The sequence below is a fragment of the Myotis daubentonii genome, chromosome 5 (genome assembly GCF_963259705.1).
Source record: "Myotis daubentonii chromosome 5, mMyoDau2.1, whole genome shotgun sequence".
Classification (NCBI taxonomy): domain Eukaryota; kingdom Metazoa; phylum Chordata; class Mammalia; order Chiroptera; family Vespertilionidae; genus Myotis; species Myotis daubentonii.
The window spans coordinates 91,230,234-91,249,941 of record NC_081844.1 but is presented as its reverse complement, the minus strand read 5'-3'; the positions used below and the strand labels follow the sequence as shown (position 1 = coordinate 91,249,941).

General features: G+C 51.8%; 2 protein-coding genes across 4 annotated transcripts in view; both read left to right on the top strand.

Moving 5' to 3' along the window:
• The window catches only part of ANXA6 (annexin A6), a 51,407-nt gene extending 45,382 nt beyond the window's left edge, over nt 1–6,025 (top strand). For both annotated transcript variants that reach the window (XM_059698959.1, XM_059698958.1), the window contains 3 exons: nt 2,828–2,886; nt 4,400–4,522; nt 5,616–6,025. In XM_059698959.1, the coding sequence (XP_059554942.1) occupies nt 2,828–2,886; nt 4,400–4,522; nt 5,616–5,675 (242 nt within the window). In that variant the 3' untranslated portion in view covers nt 5,676–6,025. The remainder of the gene's footprint in view (nt 1–2,827; nt 2,887–4,399; nt 4,523–5,615) is intronic.
• An 11,603-nt stretch (nt 6,026–17,628) lies between these two features.
• The window catches only part of TNIP1 (TNFAIP3 interacting protein 1), a 53,377-nt gene continuing 51,297 nt past the window's right edge, over nt 17,629–19,708 (top strand). The window contains exon 1 of one of the 2 annotated variants that reach the window (XM_059698934.1): nt 17,629–17,770. The gene's annotated coding sequence lies outside the window, so the exon portion shown is untranslated. The remainder of the gene's footprint in view (nt 17,771–19,708) is intronic. The other variant, XM_059698927.1, reaches the window with a different exon arrangement.

Here is a 19,708-nt window from a genome sequence, read left to right as displayed (position 1 = left end):
AACTGGCGGGGACCAAGGGAAGGGGCTCGAGGTCCGGGGCAGGGACTGGGGGCGCTGGGTACATGGGCAGATTCCTGCACACGTGGCTGTGGCAGCTGCCTAAGCGACTGGTACCGGAAAATCAACACTGCCACTCACTGGCTCCCTCGTCCTGCCTGTGTGATGGATCGGTGGGCAGCAGGAGGGCTTGCTCCAGGCTGCAGGGCAGGAAGAGGAAACAGCTCTCCCTGCAGGAGACACCAGGAGGGCTATAGCGGGTTGGGTAGGGGCGCAACGTGTGCAGGACTCCGGTGTACACACACATGCACAGACACACGCACACACACACACACACACACACACTCTCATACTGCACACGCACCTAGATCTCTTTGGTTACTCTCTTGCATGATTTGAGTCCTTTTTAAAATTTTACTTTTTTTATGTTTCAATTACAGTTTACTTGCAGAATTTCGTATTGGTTTCAGGTGTCCAGCATAGTGTTCTGAACTTTAACATAGCACAGTAACATGCTTTCCACCGTGTTTCCCCGGTATTCCCAGCACCCACCTGGCACCATACCTAGTCATTACAATATTACTGACTGTCTTCCCTGTGCTGCACTTTACATCCCGTGACTGTTGGTAACCCCCAATTTGCACTTTTTTTTTTTAATTTGTACTTAATCCACTCACCTCTGTTACCCACAATCTGATTTGAGTCCTTGACTTTGAAAACGTCTTTCCTATTCTGGATCTCATTTCTCCTTGTGTAGAAATGGGTGAATGGATATGAGCACAGGTTGAACTTGTGTTTGTTAGCATTAATGAGAAGTAGTATATTTTTTATGACTATAAATTGCATTGCATCGAAGCTCGTGTTTTTTTGTTTGTTTTTTAATCTCACCTGGAGATACCGGTGGAAGATTTCACATAATTGCCATCAATTATGAGGCACACCGATTTAGAGATGTTAACATTTTAGAGATGTTTGGAATAGACGAACTAGAGATATTGTTGTTATTTAGCATTCAATGGGCCTTTACTCCCTGGGCAATACCTAGGGGGCAGTATAGCATAGTGAATCTAGGTCGAATCCTTGCTCTGCCACCTTGGGGAAGTCACAAAAACCCTGTGCCTCAGTTCCCTCCTCTGTAAAGTGGAGAGAATAACGGTATCCAGCCCATAAAGTGGTCTGTGTAAAATTTAAATGAGTTAATTATGTGTAGACTGAGAACACTGCCTCCTGGCACATAGAACGCACTGGAGAAGTGCTAGTGTTACTGTGATTTCCTGCCGGGGCCTGTGTGGAGTTAGTCGCACACAGCGTTTGTTGAATCCTCTTGAGGTACTTTTATCGGCTTATTTTACCAAGTGGGACCTTTAGGTTCAGAGAAGTTACGTGTCAGTGGTGGAGGCAGGACTCCAACCAGAGGCTGCCTGAGCCAGAGCTCATGCTTGCAGTCACCAGAACAACTGGTCTTTGGGCACTTTCAGATCTTGTTCTCCTCGTGTTTCTCCCTCTTTCCTCTCTCCTCCCACCTGGAACGAGCCTTCGTGCACACGCGTGTGCACATACATGCACACACACACTGACCACTCCACCTCACTCCTCCGTGGCAGGGCCAGGGTCCTCTGAGGCAGGTGAGCAGGCTTCAGGTTTCAGGGTTGGTTGCTGAGGATGGAAGTTTCTGCCCAGTTTGCTCCTTAACCAGATGGACTGAGTCCTGGGCCTGGAATGAGGGTGGGCTTCTTGGAGGAGGTGACACAACTGAGGATGTGCATGTCAAGTACAGCCTTGCAGGATGGGGCGGGGTTGCGGGGATAAAGTAGTGGAGGGCAGATGGGAAGCTCCATACCAGGAGGACAGAGGCACAAGGAAATTCATAGTGTGTTCCGAGAACGGGGGAACAAGAGCGATGAGACAGCAAAGGGAGGTAGGAGCTCTGACTTTTAGCCAAGGAGCCTGGGATCAGTGTGGAAGGTGGTAGGGAACTACATACAGAGCTTGGAAGCTCGGGGTAAAATGGGACCTTTCCCACGGGTTCCTGAGCCTGTCCCAGGGAGGGTGCAGGACTGACCCTGTGTGACTGTGGTCTTGGGGGCACAGCTCCACCCTCTTGCCCCCTGCCCTCCTCATAGAAATACTTTTATCCAGAGTCATTCTGGCTCTCTGGGACTGGTGTCTGAGACACCCCCAAGTGTGCTCTGGAGCCTTGAAATCCCTCAGCAGCCAAGGGCTTGAGAAAGGGCTGGATTGGTACAGCCAGACAGGCATTATCTGGGGACCAGGGGCTGCTGACCATCCTGATTCGTGCTAACACTAAGACTGCCCAGGCAAAGAGGGATAAGTTGGTTCCCCACCTCCAGAGTTGCAGTGCCAGCACACCTGGGGTGGGGCATGTGAATTTGCATTTCCTCCGCCTCCCCAGTGATGCTGCCCAGGACCATTGTCTGAGCACTCTGCTCGAAATATTCCTTGAACCTGAGCCCCTAGGGTGGAGCCGAGCACCTGAGTTTTAAACAAGTTCTCTAGGGATTCCCATGCACTGAGAAGTTTGAGGCCCCGGGCCTGGGTTCATGAGGGTTTCTTCCCTTTGAGTCCCTCTGCTCTCCTTTGGTTAGCTACAAGCACCTCAGTAGGGAGTGAGTTGCAACCCAGTGAGAGCCAGAGGAGGTGGCATCAGGAAGGGGAGTGAGTGTGCCAGGTCCTGAGTATGACCCTGGGGTTGGCAATGACGGGGGGGGGGGGGGGGGCGGGGAGAGGAGGTGGGAGAAGAAAGCCCCACCCAGAGTCTGGGCACAGCTCCTCTGACCAAGTTCCCTGCATCCCCCTCCTCTTCCTGCAGTTCAAAGTGTCAAGAACAAGCCTCTCTTCTTCGCCGACAAACTTTACAAGTCCATGAAGGTAAGAAGACGTGCTCGTCCGTTCCTTCCGTTTCCAGCACGTCCGCCATCCCCCAGAGCAGCACTGTGACAGCTGGGTTCCCGTCGGCTATTTGGCAGCATCTGCCCTGTGTCTGGCTCTAGGATCGTAGTTCTCAGCCCGTTGGGGGAGGGTGGCCCCGCCCCCGGGAACATTGGCAGTGTTCTGACAGATCTTGGGTGTCACCGCTTGGGGAGTCACAGCTGCTTGCACCTGGTGGGTAGAGGACAGGGGTTGCCAACAGCCTACAGTGCACAGGAGAGAGCCCATAGCAGAGAAGGATCCGGCCCCAGGGGCCAAGGTTGAGAAACGTGCTCTGGGGACACAGTCTGCCCTCTCAGAGCTCACCTTCCAGCAGCTGACACAGTGCCTCCTATGAAATGATCACAGAAGGTAGCAAGTGCTCGGCTCTGGGTCTGGCCCTGGCTTCCCCAAAACCCAGGCCATGCTGGCCACGCTCTCAGCCCAGCAAGTAGAGTCTCAGCTGCTGACAGAGCCTGGGGAGGCTGCGTGGTGAGAGCGAGCTGAGAGCCCGATCAGCCTGCAGTCCCCAAACATGACACCATTTACTTGGAACTTACCATGTGCCGGCTCTGACTCCTAACATGAGCGAGCTCTCAGGGGGCAAAGTGGGCCCCAGCTGCCCACACAGTCCTGTGCTGTGCCTGCTCCTTGAGCCCTGTGTTCCAGAGCTGCTGTAACAAGTGACCACAAATTGAGGGACCACAGAACTTACTCTCTCATGTTCTAGAGGCTGGAAGGGCAAGGGAAGGTGTTGGCAGGATTGGTTCCTCTGGAGGCTTCGAGGGAGAAACTTGCTGGTGTCTCTAGCTTCTGTGGTTGCCGGGAATCCTGGTGTTTCTTGGCTTGTGGATGAATCCCTCTAGTCTCTGCCTTTATCTGCATCTGCTGTGTCCATGTCCATACATCCTCTTCTCTTTTTTTCCTTTTAAATATATTTGTATTGATTTGAGAGAGGAAGGGAGCTGGAGAGAGAGATAGAAACATCAATGAAGAGAGAGAATCATTGGTTGGCTGCTTCCTGCATGCCCCCTACTGGGGATCAAGCCCAAAACCTGGGCGTGTACCCAGACGGGGAATCAAACCATGATCTTCTGGTTCATCAGTCAATGCTCAACCACTGAGCCACACCAGCCGGGCCATCCTTTTCTTATAAGGACACCAGTCACTGGATCAAGAGCCACCCTAATCCAGTAGGACCTCAACTAATTACATGGGCAAAGACCTTATTTCCAAATTAGTCTCATTGTAAGGTTCCAGGTGGACGTGAATTTTAGGGGTACACTCTTTAACTCAGACAAGCCAGTTTTGCCTGTCTGGTCAGCCCTAGGCCCAGGGGAATTAGAGTCAGGACTGTTTGTGGCAGACAGAGGCAGGAAAAGAGAGAGAGGCAGATAGACACCCTCTAGTCCTTGCCTGACTTGGCCTTGTTTCTTCTCCTGCCCTGTGTCTCCCTCATGCCTGGCTCTACCAGGGTGCCGGCACGGATGAGAAGACCCTCACCAGGATCATGGTCTCCCGGAGTGAGATCGACCTACTCAACATCCGGCGGGAGTTCATTGAGAAATATGACAAGTCTCTCAACGAAGTCATTGAGGTGAGGAGTGGGGCTAGAGGTCAGTGTGGAAGGGGGTGAGAGTCAGATCCCTGAACATATAAGATTCGAAGTCCTTTTTATTCCCATACTCTTTTTCTCAATGACTTACCTCTGAGGACAGTCAGGATGTTGCTAAATGAAAGACCTGCCTCATTGTTTATACCAAAATAAATTCCAGATGGTTCAAAGGTTTATAATTAAAGATTGCCAGATAAAACAAGGGCCTTTCTTTTTTGCTTTTTAAAAATTGTTACTGAACTAGTATAATTTACATACCAGAAAATGCACCTGTTTGAGGGTATAATTTTAAAAATATTAGTAAATGCAATGAGTTGTACAAGCATGGCCACAATCCAGTTTAAAACATTTCCATCACCTGCTATGGTACTTGTACCTGTTTACCTATTTCCACCCCCAGCCCTGGCAACCATCAAGCGACTTCCTGTCTCTGCAGAGTTGCCTTTTCTGGGTATTTCCTATCAATGGAATCACGTAATATGTGGTTCTTTTGTGTCCGACTCTTTTCACTATGGAGCCCATTTTCTTGTCTTTGAGACTGACCAGGATCTTAGTTTGATGCTGTACTTGGTTGACAAGACTGTGGGAAATCTCACAGGCAGCTTCACACAGACTTGGTGGCACGTCTTCAAAGGGGAGTTTGGAGAATTTAAGATTCAAGACATTTACGTTTTGGACTTGGTATTTGTGTGTAAGAATTTGTTTTACAGACATAGCCATGCCTATTCCCAAAGGCACGTAAAGGAATGTTTATGCCAGTATTGTTTATAGTCACAAGAGTGGAAGCCCTCCATACAGGACTGCTTAAATACCTGATGTTATCCCTGTGGTAGAATACAATACAGGCGTGAAAAAGCATGAGGAGACTATGTGTTGGTTTGAGATCTTCTCTTAATTCAAAAAAGTATAGTCCAGATAGTGCGGCTGTTGCGTATCTGTTTCTCTGTAGGAAAGGGATGTCATATACACACATTGTAGATGCACAGACTGCATGGAACGTGGGCAGCTAGGAGGAGGGACATCGAGATCATCAGGATTGTTTTCACTCACTCGGCTCTCCCTCTGCCTCTGCCAGGGTGACACCTCCGGAGACTTCATGAAGGCCTTGCTGGCTATCTGTGGGGGCCAGGACTAGGGCGCTGGCTTTGACGGGCACCTGGGCCGAGACACGGTCATCAGCACCAGCCACCGTGACCAAGCCTGATTCTCCAGCTTCAGAGACTAAGGGAGGGGCGGGGTGGGGGGAAGTGGGCAGGGGTGGGCTCTTGTCGTCAGCTGGGGTTTAGGAAAGGCTCCCACTCCTAGTGGCCACGGAAGGCCCAGCTTGGTCACTCCTCACATCTGATTGGCTGAAGAACGGTAGCCCTAGATTCTATCCATCTCTATTCCCCACCTTCCTCCTCCACCCTTCTGTCCCTGCCACAGCCCCTGCCCTGGCTTGGGCGTTGTCAAATCCAAAAAGATACTGAGCCTCTGTCTATGAAATGAGTGACGTGTGTGTTTTGAAAGGTGGGGCCTGGCGGCAGGGCGGGAGGGAGGAGTAAAGGTCTTCCGGCCAACAGTCCTGCCACCTCTTCAGCTCCCATCTCCGTCCAGGTGGTTGTGCTGGAGCACTGAACCAGGAGTCCAGGTACCTGGGTTCAATTTTGCATCGGCCACATGCTTTCTGACCTTGGGCTCATCCCTTTCCCCTCTCCATTCGCTGTTTTCTCGTCTACAAAATGAGAGGGTTGGGCAGAGAGATCTTGGCTTTTCTTCTAGCATTGACAGTCTAGGATGTGCCTCCAGATCATTCTCTTTATACTTTTTTCTTTGAATAAAAAGACACACATAAATACGTTCCCAGTGAGGACCTGCATATTTGACCTTGAACCTGCAGCCTAGATTGTCCTCGTTGGAGCCTGCCCAGGCGTGAGCTCTAGCTTTATACTCTCTCCTGGGGATCCCAAAGGAGAGTCTGAGCTCTGGGTCTTGGGCCCCCTCTCCCCCTGCTGCTTGGACGTACGTTTGTCTGCGTGCTCTTCATCCATTACAACCAAACCCAAACTTCCTCTTTTGAACTCTTCAAGGGCACCAGATGTGATCGTGATCTGGGGAGGCCCGTGGAAAGTTTCCACTTTGTGAAGATCACTGATAAGCAGTAGAACCAACTGCAATTTCTCTGTCTCCCTTCCCCCAGCTCTGCTTCTACCCTGAGACTTGGATCTAACGTTGTCCAGTGACATGGCATGACAGTGCCTGCTTGCTGGAGGGCTCTGCTCCCTGTCCTGGCCGTCCTGGGAGTTCACTGTGTCTATAATGTAGCTGCTGTGCAAGGACCGTGGGTATTGGGAGACTGGCAGGGCCTGGTCTTGTCCCTCCCTCAATGTGTGACTTTGGACTAGCCAGTGCCCTCACTGGGCCTCCGTTTCTGTATTTGTACATTGAGGGGTTGGACCCGACAGTATTGAAGAGCCCTCTCTTCATCTCTGACAAAATGAATCTGAAAGTAAGACAATTTACCTTGTGTCTTCTCCACTTCCTGTCTTCCACCCCATGGTGAGCCCAAACCCCATGAGAGTCAGCTGAGTTTTTTGGGGTATTTGCCCAACTTAATTTAACTGTTACCAAGAGATAACAAAATTGTGAAGAGCTGTGGAGTCAGACCTTTAACATTAACTGTCTGTGAGCATGTCATCTCTGAGTCTCAGTTTTCTTATTTGTAAAACACGGCCCCCAATTCTGCTTATCTCGTACTCTGTGTGGGGCGTGGGGTGAAAGAGGTGATGCGTGGAAGTGTGGAGTGGGGTCTTTTATGGCACCACCTGCCCTGGGCCAGGCCCCATTGTAGGAACTGAGAGGTGGAGCCCAAGATGTTTTCTGAGCTTTGTTCTCAAGAAGTCAGCTGCAGATCACAGAGGCATCCAAAGCTAAATATGACATTGGCTTAAAAATATGTTCTGGTGGGAAAATAGGCTGGGAGTGGAAAGGAGAGAGCAATGGGACCTGAGGGAATAGAAGTTGGGAGGCCCCATGAGGCTGAGGGAACACACAAGTGGAGAAACTAGGACTTGTAGAATTCCTAGAAATCAGGAATGAGGACAGCTCTGAGCCCTCGTGCTGGACAAAACACTGTTCTAATTTCCCAACATGCATTTTCCACTTAATTTTCTTTCAGTTGGGTAGATTGTATTCTAGGACTGGTCAATAGTAGAAGGGGGACCCTCAAGGTTGGTGGGGTAAGGTAGACCAGATTAGAAATGGGAGTTCACATCCAATTATGGAGACCTGTATGTCCAGGTTTTCTCTTATAACCCAGGGGGAGCCTTTCTTGGGAAGGGAAGGTGTGCATCTAGCCATGCACTTAAGGAAAACATGGAGGGCCCTGGTCCATGTGGCTCAGTTGGTAGAGCATCCCATGCACCAAAAGGTTGCTAATTCTATTTCTGGTCAGGGCACATGCCTGGGTTGCTTGATTCTCCGGTAGGGGGTGTGCAGGAGGCAGACAATGAATTCCCCTGTAAGGGGTGTGCAGGAGGAAACTGATCAGTGTTTCTCTCTAAAAATAAAATTTTTAAAATTAAAGATAAAAAAGGAAACATGAAGGGAGCATGGCCAGTTGGGAATCTAGTGCAACAATCCCACTAAGACCCAGGTGCCTGCAGAACAAACCACATTGTTTTCTTGGAGCTGTAGCAGAGGACAGAGTAGCCACTATTGTGAATCCAGGGTACTTCATTCATTCATTCATTCATTCATTCATTCATTCATGCAGCGTATACTTACCGAGCGCCTCCTATGTGCCATGCTATGTGCTCGATGCTAAAGATGTAAAAAGTTAGACCCAATTGGTCCTAATCATTACGACCTTCCATTTGAGTGTTCCACCCACCTCCCTTCAAAACACCTGTATCAACTGATAACAGACTGGAGATCGCTTCTGTGGCCAGAGTTCAAGGGAGAGAAGTGGGGACTAAATTAAAACTAAAAGGAAAGAGAAAGCAGAAGCCCAAACCGCACTGTCTCAAAGTGGGAGAAGAGGAGGATGGCGGTGAATGTTCTGAACGTGGAAGGGGCCTCAGAAATTCTCACCTCCCTCTCAGTTGCAGCAACTGTCACTTCCACAGAGAGGAAGCAATGGGCTCAGGTTACAGCAATTTAGCAGCAGACAGAACTGGGACCCTGCAGTCCCGGCCCAGCGTCAGTGCTTTTATAAACTCCCTGAATGTTCGTTCTCCCACTTCCTTCTTTCCCTCCAAGGGGAGGCTTCAACCAAGAGCCATCCTATTTATTTAATAAAACTTTTTTTTTTTTTTTGGCCCTAACCGGTTTGGCTCGGTGGATAGAGTGTCGGCCTGCGGACCGAAAGCTCCCAGGTTCGATTCTGGTCAAGGGCATGTACCTTGGTTGTGGGCACATCCCCAGTAGGGAGTGTGCAGGAGGCAGCTGATCAATGTTTCTCTCTCATCGATGTTTCTAGCTCTCTATCCCTCTCCCTTCCTCTCTGTAAAAAATCAATAAAATATATTTTTTTTAAAAAGCACTTTTTTTTTTAACATCAATATGAGAGAGAGACATGACCGGGGTGGGGGATTGAGCCTGCCACCGAGGACCCTTCAGTCCACGGACCGATGCTCTAACCATTGAGCCGAACCAGCTAGGGCCAGACCCATCCTCTCTTGAGCTCCTCGCTGCTCCCCTGCTGCCTTGAGCCATGCATTTTCCCTTCAGGGCAAACCCTTTTCAGAAACTCTGGACTGGGATGTGCCAACCTTGGTCTCCAGGGTCACAGGAAATGCCTGAAGAAAGTGGCTGGTTGGGAGGGGTTGCCCTTTGAGTCCGAGCGCAGAGCAGCTGTTTGGGAATTGCCACTGTCACATTTCCTGCCATTGGAGAGCAGTGTGGGAAATACTGGCTCTTTAACCCCCATTCCCCCATCCCCATTCACTGTGCCAGAGAGTCCCTGCCAGAGGCATCTGGCGGGAGAAGCTTTTCCATAACCATTCCTTTGCAGTAGTGTGTGTGTGGGGGGGGGGGGGGGGGGGCGGCGGGCTGGGGGGGGGTGTCACCCCATTTAATGAGGACACTGATGGTCCAAGTGGGGAAGCAAATTGCCTGAAGATTGTCTGAGTGGGAACTGGCCTTAGTGGTCATCCAGAGCAGCCCTCCCATTTCATAAGTTTGGAAATTGCGGCCCAGAGAGTAGGACTGTGGCCCTGGCTGAGTAAGGGCTAGATCTGGGGCCAGCACCTGCCCTGCTCTCTCTGCTGACATATCCTCTTCCTCTTCCTCCTCATTCGGAAGCCAGACTGAGCCGACAGACAATAGGAGGGAGAAGTGTCAAGTTGCCCAACCCAATTTCAGAACCCAGAAGCGGTAAATTGGCGCTCCAACAGTCCTCTCCACTCCCCTCAGACCTCAGGTTTCCCAACGCAGACTTCCCCACTTTGCGTTTGGAGTTAGGCAAGTGGGAAATTCTGGTTGAGTTACAGCCCTCTGCTCAGTGGTTAGATCTATAGAGGCAGGCAGGCGGCCTCAAATCCCAGCATACCGCGCAGACATAGATAAGTCACTTGACCTTTCCATGTCTTGATTTCCTCATCTGTAAAAAGGGAATGACAAAGGTTTCTAACTCACAGGGTTGTGAAGACCAAACCACACTGTCCAAGATACAGTAAGGACTCAGCTCTTTGTTATTAGTAAATGGACTAGATTCCAGTCCATGGAGGAGAACGGGGTTGGGGAGAGTCTCTTCCAACAGTCTCTGAGGACTACTGAGTCCCTACACTGCCACTAACCCTCAGCCAAGTGGAGAAATATTTTTAGAAAAATTCAACCAAGCACATGGTAGCAAGTGGTACCAAGTGCAGAGGCCACCGATTAACCACAGAGAAGCTGAGAGAGGCTCCCTGGAAAGAGGCATGTCCAGGCGCCTTGAAAGATGTGTAGATATGCTTCCAACAATGAAAGATATTAAAGGTGGGAGGGAGAGGCAACAGCTGGAATAAGGGCACAGACGTGGAGGCAAGGGGAAGGGCCCCTGGACCTTGGGCCCCACACCCAGTGTGCGAACACCATCTGCAAGTTCACAGAGTCCAGGCGAGAGTGTGGACTTCACCCGAAGGTGCTAGGGACGAGACTGGTATGATTAGAGAGGCCCTTTAGAAAGACGTGTCTGTGGAGGAGATGGGCCCAGTGCCTGGGAGACCACTGGACAGGCTTGTAGTCATTCCCCAGATGTGGAGGCAGGAGGGTCTGAGCCAGAGTGGAGGAAGCAGAGATGGAGAAAAGAAAAGAAAACGAACACACGGGACAGCAAGAAACCAAGGGAGCCCTGGCCGGTTTGGCTCGGTGGATAGAGCGTCGGCCTGCGGACTGAAGGGTCCCGGGTTCGATTCTGGTCAAGGGCATGTACATGGCTTGCGGCACATCCCCAGTAGGGGGTGTGCAGGAGGCAGCTGATCAATGTTTCTCTCTCATCGATGTTTCTAACTCTCTCTCCCTTCCTCTCTGTGAAAAATCAATTTAAAAAAAGAAAGAAAGAAAAAGAAATCAAGGGAACTGCCCAACTGGTTTTGGGGAATGAGCGAGGGAGGCAGCGGTGAAACCAGGAGTCGTTACCTGGGAGCCCAGAGGCAGGAAATGCTTTTAGAGGCAGGATGTGAGGCCCAGGCCCCAGGTGCAGGCCACCCCACTGCCCTCTCAGCTAAGTGAGGATGGAGGAAGCCCTCAATCAGAGCCATGTAGGAATGAGCCCTCCCCCCAGGCCCAGCTGTTGTAGCGGTTTCCAGAACATACATTTCCTTCTGTGGGAGGGTCTCGCCCCTTCCTCCCCGCTGCCACCATCTGCCTATTGTGCCACCAGCTGCAGTCAGAACCCTCTAGTGCTACCCCACTGAGATGGCCTTGACCTGGATGGAGATAGCTATGGGCAGGGTTGGGAGAGCCTGCACATAGAGATCCTAAGCCAGTGCTGGCCCAGCGATTCCCATTCCCACTCTCCCGTGTATTTGGCATCCACTCACAGCCTGTAATGACTACTTATCAGACACACGGGATTCCAAATCACTGCCAGGCATATCCCCAGGGACACGCTGTGCACGCCGGAATCAGAGGCACACGTTGGTGGCCACATAGAGAAAAATAAAACGATTAGGTCCACAAATACATGGCTGGTAGCAATCAGACTGATCTGTGGTCCAAACATGTATTACTGACCACACAGGAAACAGCTCACACAAGTACCCACACTTGCTTCTTCACATACTCACTCTTCTTGGCACACAGCCTCGTGTGCAGCACACAGCTCCAGAAATCAGCAGCCCGCTGTTCTTGTGTATGTTCTGCGATGGGCAGATAAACAGATGTGGGGCCTAACTGCCCTGCCAAGACTCTAGTCCTATTGCCCCCCTGCTCTGGGGAGGCCAGGCCAGCTCCCTGGAGAGCGAGGCAGTGATGGGGTCAGCCTTGGAAGGGGGCAGGATCTGGGGGAAGGCTTTTGGGGGTAGTGAGGCTCTAGGTGAGTGACATGTAAAGAGGCAGAAGAGAGATTTTTCCTTCAAAAACATCATTCCCATTCTCTTCCCTTATCTAGGGATGTTCTGGGAGCTGGTGGTGAAAGGGTTAACGATGCCAGCTGCCATACCCCCTAGCTTTCTGAGCTCTGAGATTCACCCAAAGCGAGAGGCAGGGTCACTACCTCCGCAGGCGACCTGGCCCCAGGATAAAACTCCCCAGTGAGCAAGATGGAAACCTAAAATGAAACTTTGTCAGACTTCTCGGACTCAAGCATCATTACTGTCACCCTTGTCAGTGGCGGCAGCGGCAGCACCAAATCCATCCTCACTGATGCCGCTTCCTGGTCTCTCTTTGGGGTTGGAATGTACTGCATTTTCTTGGGCAAATGTACCCTCCCCTCACTGACTCCCGGCCAACTTTCCTCCTTAGCAGGGTGTCTCAGGGACAAAATGAGATCACACAGAGGGAGCCTGGCATAGTGGGGGTACCCTGGGAGGGGCAGACCCCATGTCTTCCCTGCTTCCTGCCTCTCCCCTCTCCCGTTCTGGGGTCCAGGTTACTTGGAGTACCATATTTGCATAGACATGAGACCTCGCCCCGGGGAAATTCCCCCTGGTGACCAGGCTTCCTTTCTGAGGTCAGGCCACATCATCAGACGGCTCCTTCCTCTCTAGCGCGCCCCAGCCTCCCGCTGGCTCTGGCCCCAGTTATCTGGCAGGTGTCTTACCCAGGCACAGATTTAGTCCCAGGCTTTGACCTTGGGTGCTGTCCAAGAGAGTGGGAGTACAGGCGGTGGGCGGGGGACCTGGAGCAACAACAGACGTGGTGGATCCTTGAGGAATAGAGGAAAGGGAGGAGACAGGAAGTGGTTGGGAAGCCTGGATTGTGATGCTAGCTCATCCACAACTCCCTGCCTGACCCTGGGCACGTGCCTCCCTATCCCTGGGCCTCAGTTTCCTCTCCTATCCAGCCAGGGGGGTGGCTTAAGATCATCTCTAAGCTTTGTTCCAGATTTGATGGGCCAAGAAGCCGCTTCCTTCAGCAGAACAATTTTGCAACATTTGTCCTTGGAACGTTTTCCTTTGACAAAAATCTTGCAACACACTGCCCGGTGTTTGTTTCCTTGGAAAGCACAATTTTGCAAAATGCATCCCCGAATCCCATTTTTCAGATGCCGACATAGTTATATGTATCTGCTCTCCTCATCGTGACTTGGTCTGAATTTTAATTTTTCTTTTCACCTCCATCATGTATAATGTTCTAAAATCTGTCGTCCTTATGGTCTCTGACCCTGGTGCTGAGAAAGCACCTTCCCTGACACAAAAAAAGGGGAAGAGGGGGGAGAGACCACAGAGCCCCAAGAAACTGTGAGGTCCTGGGACCACCTGCATCAGAACTGTTAGAATGGCCCCTTTGAGAGCGGTAGTCCCAACTTTGAACCAACTGGGAAGCTTTTAAAATTGCAAACCCAGGCCACACCCTCTGAGATCCTGCTGTAATTAGTCTGGGGTGGGACCTGGGCATCTGTGTTTTCACAGGGCTCACCAGGTGATTCTAATGTGCAGCCAGGACTGAGAACCGCTGATGGAAGGACCCACCTGAGACCAGAGAAATCAGATGATTCCGATGGACACTAGAGTTGACGAACCCCTGACCTATGTTGTTATTTGCAAAGTTATCCTAACGGGTACCCCTTCTGGGCACATGCCCAGGGTTGTAGATGGGCACAGAGCACTGACCCCCTTTCACAGATGAGGAAAGTGTGGGACAGAGAGAGGAAACGACTTGCTGAGGTCACACGGGGAGTTCAGGAATGGCAGTGGGCCTGGCACCGAGTGGATGTTCACAGACTCAAAGCACTTTTGCAAAAATCATGGACTGGATGCTTGGGGGACCCCGAGAAGCACTAGCCTACTTGTACCTCCTGAGGGTTCATGACACCGAGGTCTCCTGGGCTGCCTGTCTATAAGCAGATACTTCTCACTTTGGAGTTGGAAGGCCCAGCTTAAGGACTTGGCTTTCTCAAACTCTACTAAGTACTAAGGTCACCCCTGGGAGGTTATTAAAAATGCTGCCTCCAGTCCTCCCTCCACCCGAGAGTCTGATTTCTTAGGTTTACAGTGGGACCTGGATCTGCCCAGACTCCTGGGCTAGGTCCTAAGAGCATGAGGAGTCCCCATCCTGGGGAGCTTTCAATAGAATTCGTGAGTCAGGAAACCCAGGCGCTCAAATCCATTCCTTCACTAAATAAATACTGATTGACTGACTATTATGAGACTGGCCCGGTGCTGTCCCCACACATTAACAAGGTGGAAGAGGTGGAGCTGAATAATTAAGCATCAAAGGCGTGGGCCTAGGAGGGGTTCCCATGTACACCCACATCTCACCCATCCTTCGAGGTCCAGCACCGAGGACTCCTCTCCAGGTGAGCTCTGGAGACATTACCTGAGTTTGTACTCCAGCTGTGCCACTTGTTAGCCGTTGGCCTAAACCACCATGAGCCTCAGCTTCCTCATCTGTAGAACAGCAGTACCCGTCTCCGAGGGCTCTGATGAGGAATGCGTGCCACATTCACTTAAGAGCACTGAGGGCTTTGTCTGGTAGATGTTAACCCTAAATATTACCGATTATTTCCTGACCATCTTAGTCGTCCCCGATTTCTCCTTCTTCTGAACTTTGGGACTTCTGTACCCAGTCAGAATGGAAGGTCCCTTAGTGATGATCTAGTCTGACTCCTTTCTTTACCTCACAGAAGGGGAAATTCAGAGAGGGGGAAGGACTTGCCCCGGACCACACAGCAGAACCAGGACTCAGTCCAAGGGCCTCTTCTTCCTTGATGTCTATCGCATGAGCTGAACAGAAGAGGCAATTTCAGGGAATTCATAGCTGGAAGAAAGAAGAGGTGAGAGAGGTGTGAGAAGCTAATTGCCCTCAGCATCTTGGCAGGGAAAGAAACCCAGTGCTAATCTTCCCCTAGATGTGCAAGCCAAGTATTCCTGACTGGAGATTCCAGTTCAGGGGTGGGGTGGAGGTGGGGGACGGTAGGTGAGGGGGTGGGATCCAGCTCCTTCAGCCGCCTTAGTGCTTTCAGGTCCCCCTGCCATTTAAGACTCCATGAGCAGGAACCCGTCTCGGTGGGGCTTCATGAACTGACAGAGGACTCACAGATTATCGTGGCCTCGGGAGGGAAAACATCGCGTTTGGAGGGAATGTAGCGATCCAGAAATATTCGGACTGAATGATACATTCTACTGAAGAGGAATCTAAAACTCCATTTCCTCCAGTTAGGGACATTTGTCAGTTTCACGGAAGGCTCTGGCTGACCCTGGGGGCTGATCCCAGGTCACCAGGAGATTTCATAAAGGGAGCCGGGACGAGATCTCTCTCCCTGATGCTGAGTCCTGCCACCAGCCCAGATGCCTGCTTCTGAGCTGTGAGGGAGGCCCTTCAGTTTGGTATCAGGGGGCAGAGAGAAGAGCATCTGACAGCATGAGTGTGGGAAGGTGCGTTTACTCCCAGCCGAGAAAAGGGTCTATGTGGAGAGAAGGTAGCAACCATCCTGTGCGCCTGGCCTAACTCAAGGACTGGTGGGTCTAGTCCTATCGAGCGTCCTATGGTGACGGGAGTGTCTGCCCATTCTGGTACGCTAGCCACCTGTGTGGCTACTGAACATTTATTATTTTTTAAAATATATTTTTATTGACTTCAGAGAGGAAAGGAGAGGGAGAGAGAGAGATAAAAACATCAATGATGAGAGAGAATCATTGATCGGCTGCCTCCTGCATGCCCCACACTGGGATCAAGCTTGCAACACGGGCATGTGCCCTGCCTGGGACTCGAACTGTGACCTCTTGGTTCATAGGTCGACGCTCAACCACTGAGCCACACCTGCCGGGCGGCTATTGCACATTTTAAAAGTGTCACTGTCACCGAGGGACTGAATGTGGTGTGTGACCGAGCACTGGACTAGGAGCCAGGAAGTCCCTCCATGTACTCACTTGGACAGTCACTTCCCTTGCCTGTCCCTCACTTCCTCATCTGTAAAGTGAGGCCATTGAGCCAGGAGGTGTCTCTAGCCTTCCCGTGGAATCCCAGTGTGAAGGGCACAGAGCAGTTGAGGATTGGATTCCGTGAACTCTCCCCCTCCTCCCTCCTATCCCCCACTTCACCCCCCTGCCCTGCCCCCAGGAATGAATGTGGCCCCTGTGACTGGCCTGCCTATTTCCCCAGGCCCTACCTATGTTACTTCCCCTTGCCTGCTTCAAACTCCATGCTCCATTCAGAGCGACCGATTTTAAGTTCCCCGAATGTCGTCTTCTCTTTGCACAGTCTCTTCCTTTTGCTGAGAACACGCTTCCTTATGCTCTCGCTTGGTTACTTTCAGGTCTCAGCTAAGGCGTCACTTCCTCCAGGAGGACTTCCCAGATCCCCAAATTCTGACCAGCTGCTCTCTTGTCCAAGCTCTGCAGCTCCCTGTATTTCTCCTGCCAAAACACATCTCTACCATGCTTTACTGTCACTACCTATGAATTTGCCTACAGCCCCCACAGTAATGCTGTCCGATAGAACTCTCGGCAATGATAGAAATGTTCTGCACATGTGCAGCTAATGTGATGGCCACATGTGGCCACTGAGCACTTGAAATGTGGCTGGTGCTGAGGAACTGAATTCCTGATTTTAACGAATTTATATTCAAATAGCCACGAGTGGCCAATGGCTACTGTTCTGGACGGGCAGCCACCAAAGCTGTGAGCAGGCAGGAGCTGGCTTGTCCACCCCTGTATCCTCAGTGGTCTGTAAGCCTGTGAGTGGTCTTGAAGAAACTGTAAGAATGAAGAAACTCTGTACCGGGGCTGATCGAGGGAGAGGCCAGCTCATCCACACGGCCCCCTCCCATCCCTTCTCCAGGCGTCAGCAGATAATGAACTGAGAACTTATGTTTGTAAAGCAGTTGGTAGTTTACAAAGAATGTCTGGAATCCATTGTTTTACTTTACTTATCATCACAGGAGGCAGCCAAAGCAGGACTCATTGTCCCCATTTTCCAGCAGGGATCACTGAGGCTCCGGATGGGGAAGCAAGGCTCCGGAGCACCCGCGCTGGTTCGTGCGGAGCTGGCTGCTCGGGGTGGGGCGGTCTCTAAGACCCCCCTCGACATCTGAATGAGGTCTGGCACAGAGGGGAGTAAGCTCTTCCTGCCCCGCGGAGAATCCACCAGACTAAGTGGAAACAGATGGGGTAGGACGGGGGGCAGGAGGATGTGGGCTGGACATCTGGTGATTTCCTCAGGGTCCTGAGCACTGGAATCCCCCATGTTAGGCAAAGGAGGAAATAGAGGTTCTTGGGAGAACCCTGGGGCGAGGTGGGGTGAGCAGACCAGGTGGCCCCTGCCTGCCCTGCGCCAGTCCTCAGACCAGCCACGGAATCCGCAGGCTCCAGCTCTTCCCCTGAGCCGTCTCCTGGAATTCACAGCTAGCGACAGCCAGTCTGGGCAGTGACAGGTGGGGACTGATAGAGAAGGGCCCTGTGCTCTGCCAGGGGTGGGAAGGGGCCTCCGCTGAGCCTTGTGTGGCTGCCTGGCTCCTCCATCTCGGGGAATTCCCCTCCTGCTAAAAGTCAGCCCAGCCCAGCCCAGCCCAGCCCTCCTTCCTGCAGAAGCACAGTGAGCGGAGCAGCCTTCACAGGGCCGGCAGCCCCCGCCACACACACCCTGTCTCCTCCTGCCCTTCTCCAGGTGAGTGACCCAGCCTGGGGGCGGCGAGCCAGGCAGGACAGGGGAAAGGGCTCACTGCACCAGGGTGCTGGGCCCACCAGGCCCTCCCACCTCTGGGCCAAGAGCCACCAGCCTCCCACTTTCCTGCCTGCTGGGGTCGCTGCTCCAGGCCCAGGTCCCTCTTCCCCCACTTAGGGCTTGGGCTCTGGGCCTCTCTATGTCCCTGCCCGCCCGCCCAGCAGGCCCCGCCGTTCTCTTCTTGCTTCTCTCCCTCCTTTTATTTCCTTTTCCTGCCCTCCTCTTCTTGCCCGCTTCCTCAGCCAGTCTTTTCTCTCTAGTCGCTGCTAGTTTTTCCAAAGAGAAGGAAAAGAAAGGTCTATTTTTATCTTATTCTTCCCCCAAGAAAAGGGAGTAGGTTCCCTAGTGTGAACATGGATGTTTGTGTGTGTGAGTGACTACGTGTGTCTTCGTTGGTGAGCATGTGTCCAATCTACTGAGGTGTATATGTGTATGACCCTGTGAGCAAAAGTGTGTTTATATATGTCTGTGTGTGAGGGCAGTGTGTAGCTTTGTGTGAGTGTGTGTGTGTGTGTGTGTGTAGGTGTGTGTGATTGTGTCTGGGTATTATGTGTGTGTCTGTATGTGTGAGGGAAGTGTGTGTGTGTGTGTGTGTGTGTGTTTTGGTATTATGTGAGTGTGTGTGTGTGTGTGTGTGTGGAGTGTGTAAGGGTGTGTGAATGTTTGGGTATTATGAGTGTGTGTGTGTGTGTCTATGTGTGAGGGGTGTGTAGGTATGTGTGTGAGTGGGTTTTATGAGTGTGTGTGTGTGTGTGTGTCTGTGTGAGGGGAGTATGTAGGGGTGTGTGTGAGTGTTTGGGTATTATGAGTGTGTGTGTGTGTGTCTGTGTCTGTGTGTGAGGGATGTGTAGGTGTGTGTGTGTCTGTGTGAGGGGTGTGTAGGTGTGTGTGAGTGTTTGGGTATTATGAGTGTGTGTGTGTGTGTGTGTGTGTGTGTGTGTGTGAGGGTGTGTGTGTGTTGGGAACTTTGTGATCTAAAGACTGGAAGGCTGGGACCCTATGGAGCACTCCCCCACCTGCTTCCCTCCCGGGACGGCTGGGCCTTTCTGGGGTTGAACCTTTAACAGAGCCCAAAGCACCAGGAGGGGGTGAAGGGCTGGCAGCGGCGGCGATGCGGCCTCCTCTTTGATCACAAACAGTCCAGATTTTCCAAAGCTGGTCAGAGGCCCAGCCCAGGGAAGTCCCTGGCGAGGAGTGGCAAGCAGTGGAGGCCAAGTCACTGCAGTGGCTTCTGGCTGGGAGAAGCAGGAGGGGCCGGGCAGAGCGAGCATGAGAGGACAGGGGTGAGGCTGAGGGAGGATTGATTACTCTCAGGGCCCTGTCAGGGCTTCCCAGGATTAGAAATCGCTCTGGTTCCCATGGGTCTGCCTCCCTCGGGGGCTGGGCTGGGCCTGGCCTACCGCTTCCCACTTCTGGGAGGATGACAGGGGGCAAGCTTGGATCTAAACCCAAATCCGATCGGCACCCTGACTGGAGACGGGGAGGCCAGAGGGAGAGGAGCTGGAACAGGGGAGGCCTGGCTCTTAGGAACTAGGAGAGGGGACTGATGAGGTCACGAAGGCCAGCATGTCCCTACTGTCATTTTACCTCTCCTCTCTCTAGTGGTGCCCTAGAAACCCCAGGTCCAGGGACTTAGGGCAAATAGTTGGGGTGGAGAAAGAGGAAAACAGGAGAGCGCTTCCAGGCCTGGCAGTTCCGAGAACACACTCTGTGAGGTCTGGGGCAAGTTCCTCCAGGCTCTAGGCCAGCCGTGGGCAAACTACGGCCCGCGGGCCGGATCCGGCCCGTTTGAAATGAATAAAACTAAAAAAAAAAAAAAGACCGTACCCTTTTATGTAATGATGTTTCCTTTGAGTTTATATTAGTTCACACAAACACTCC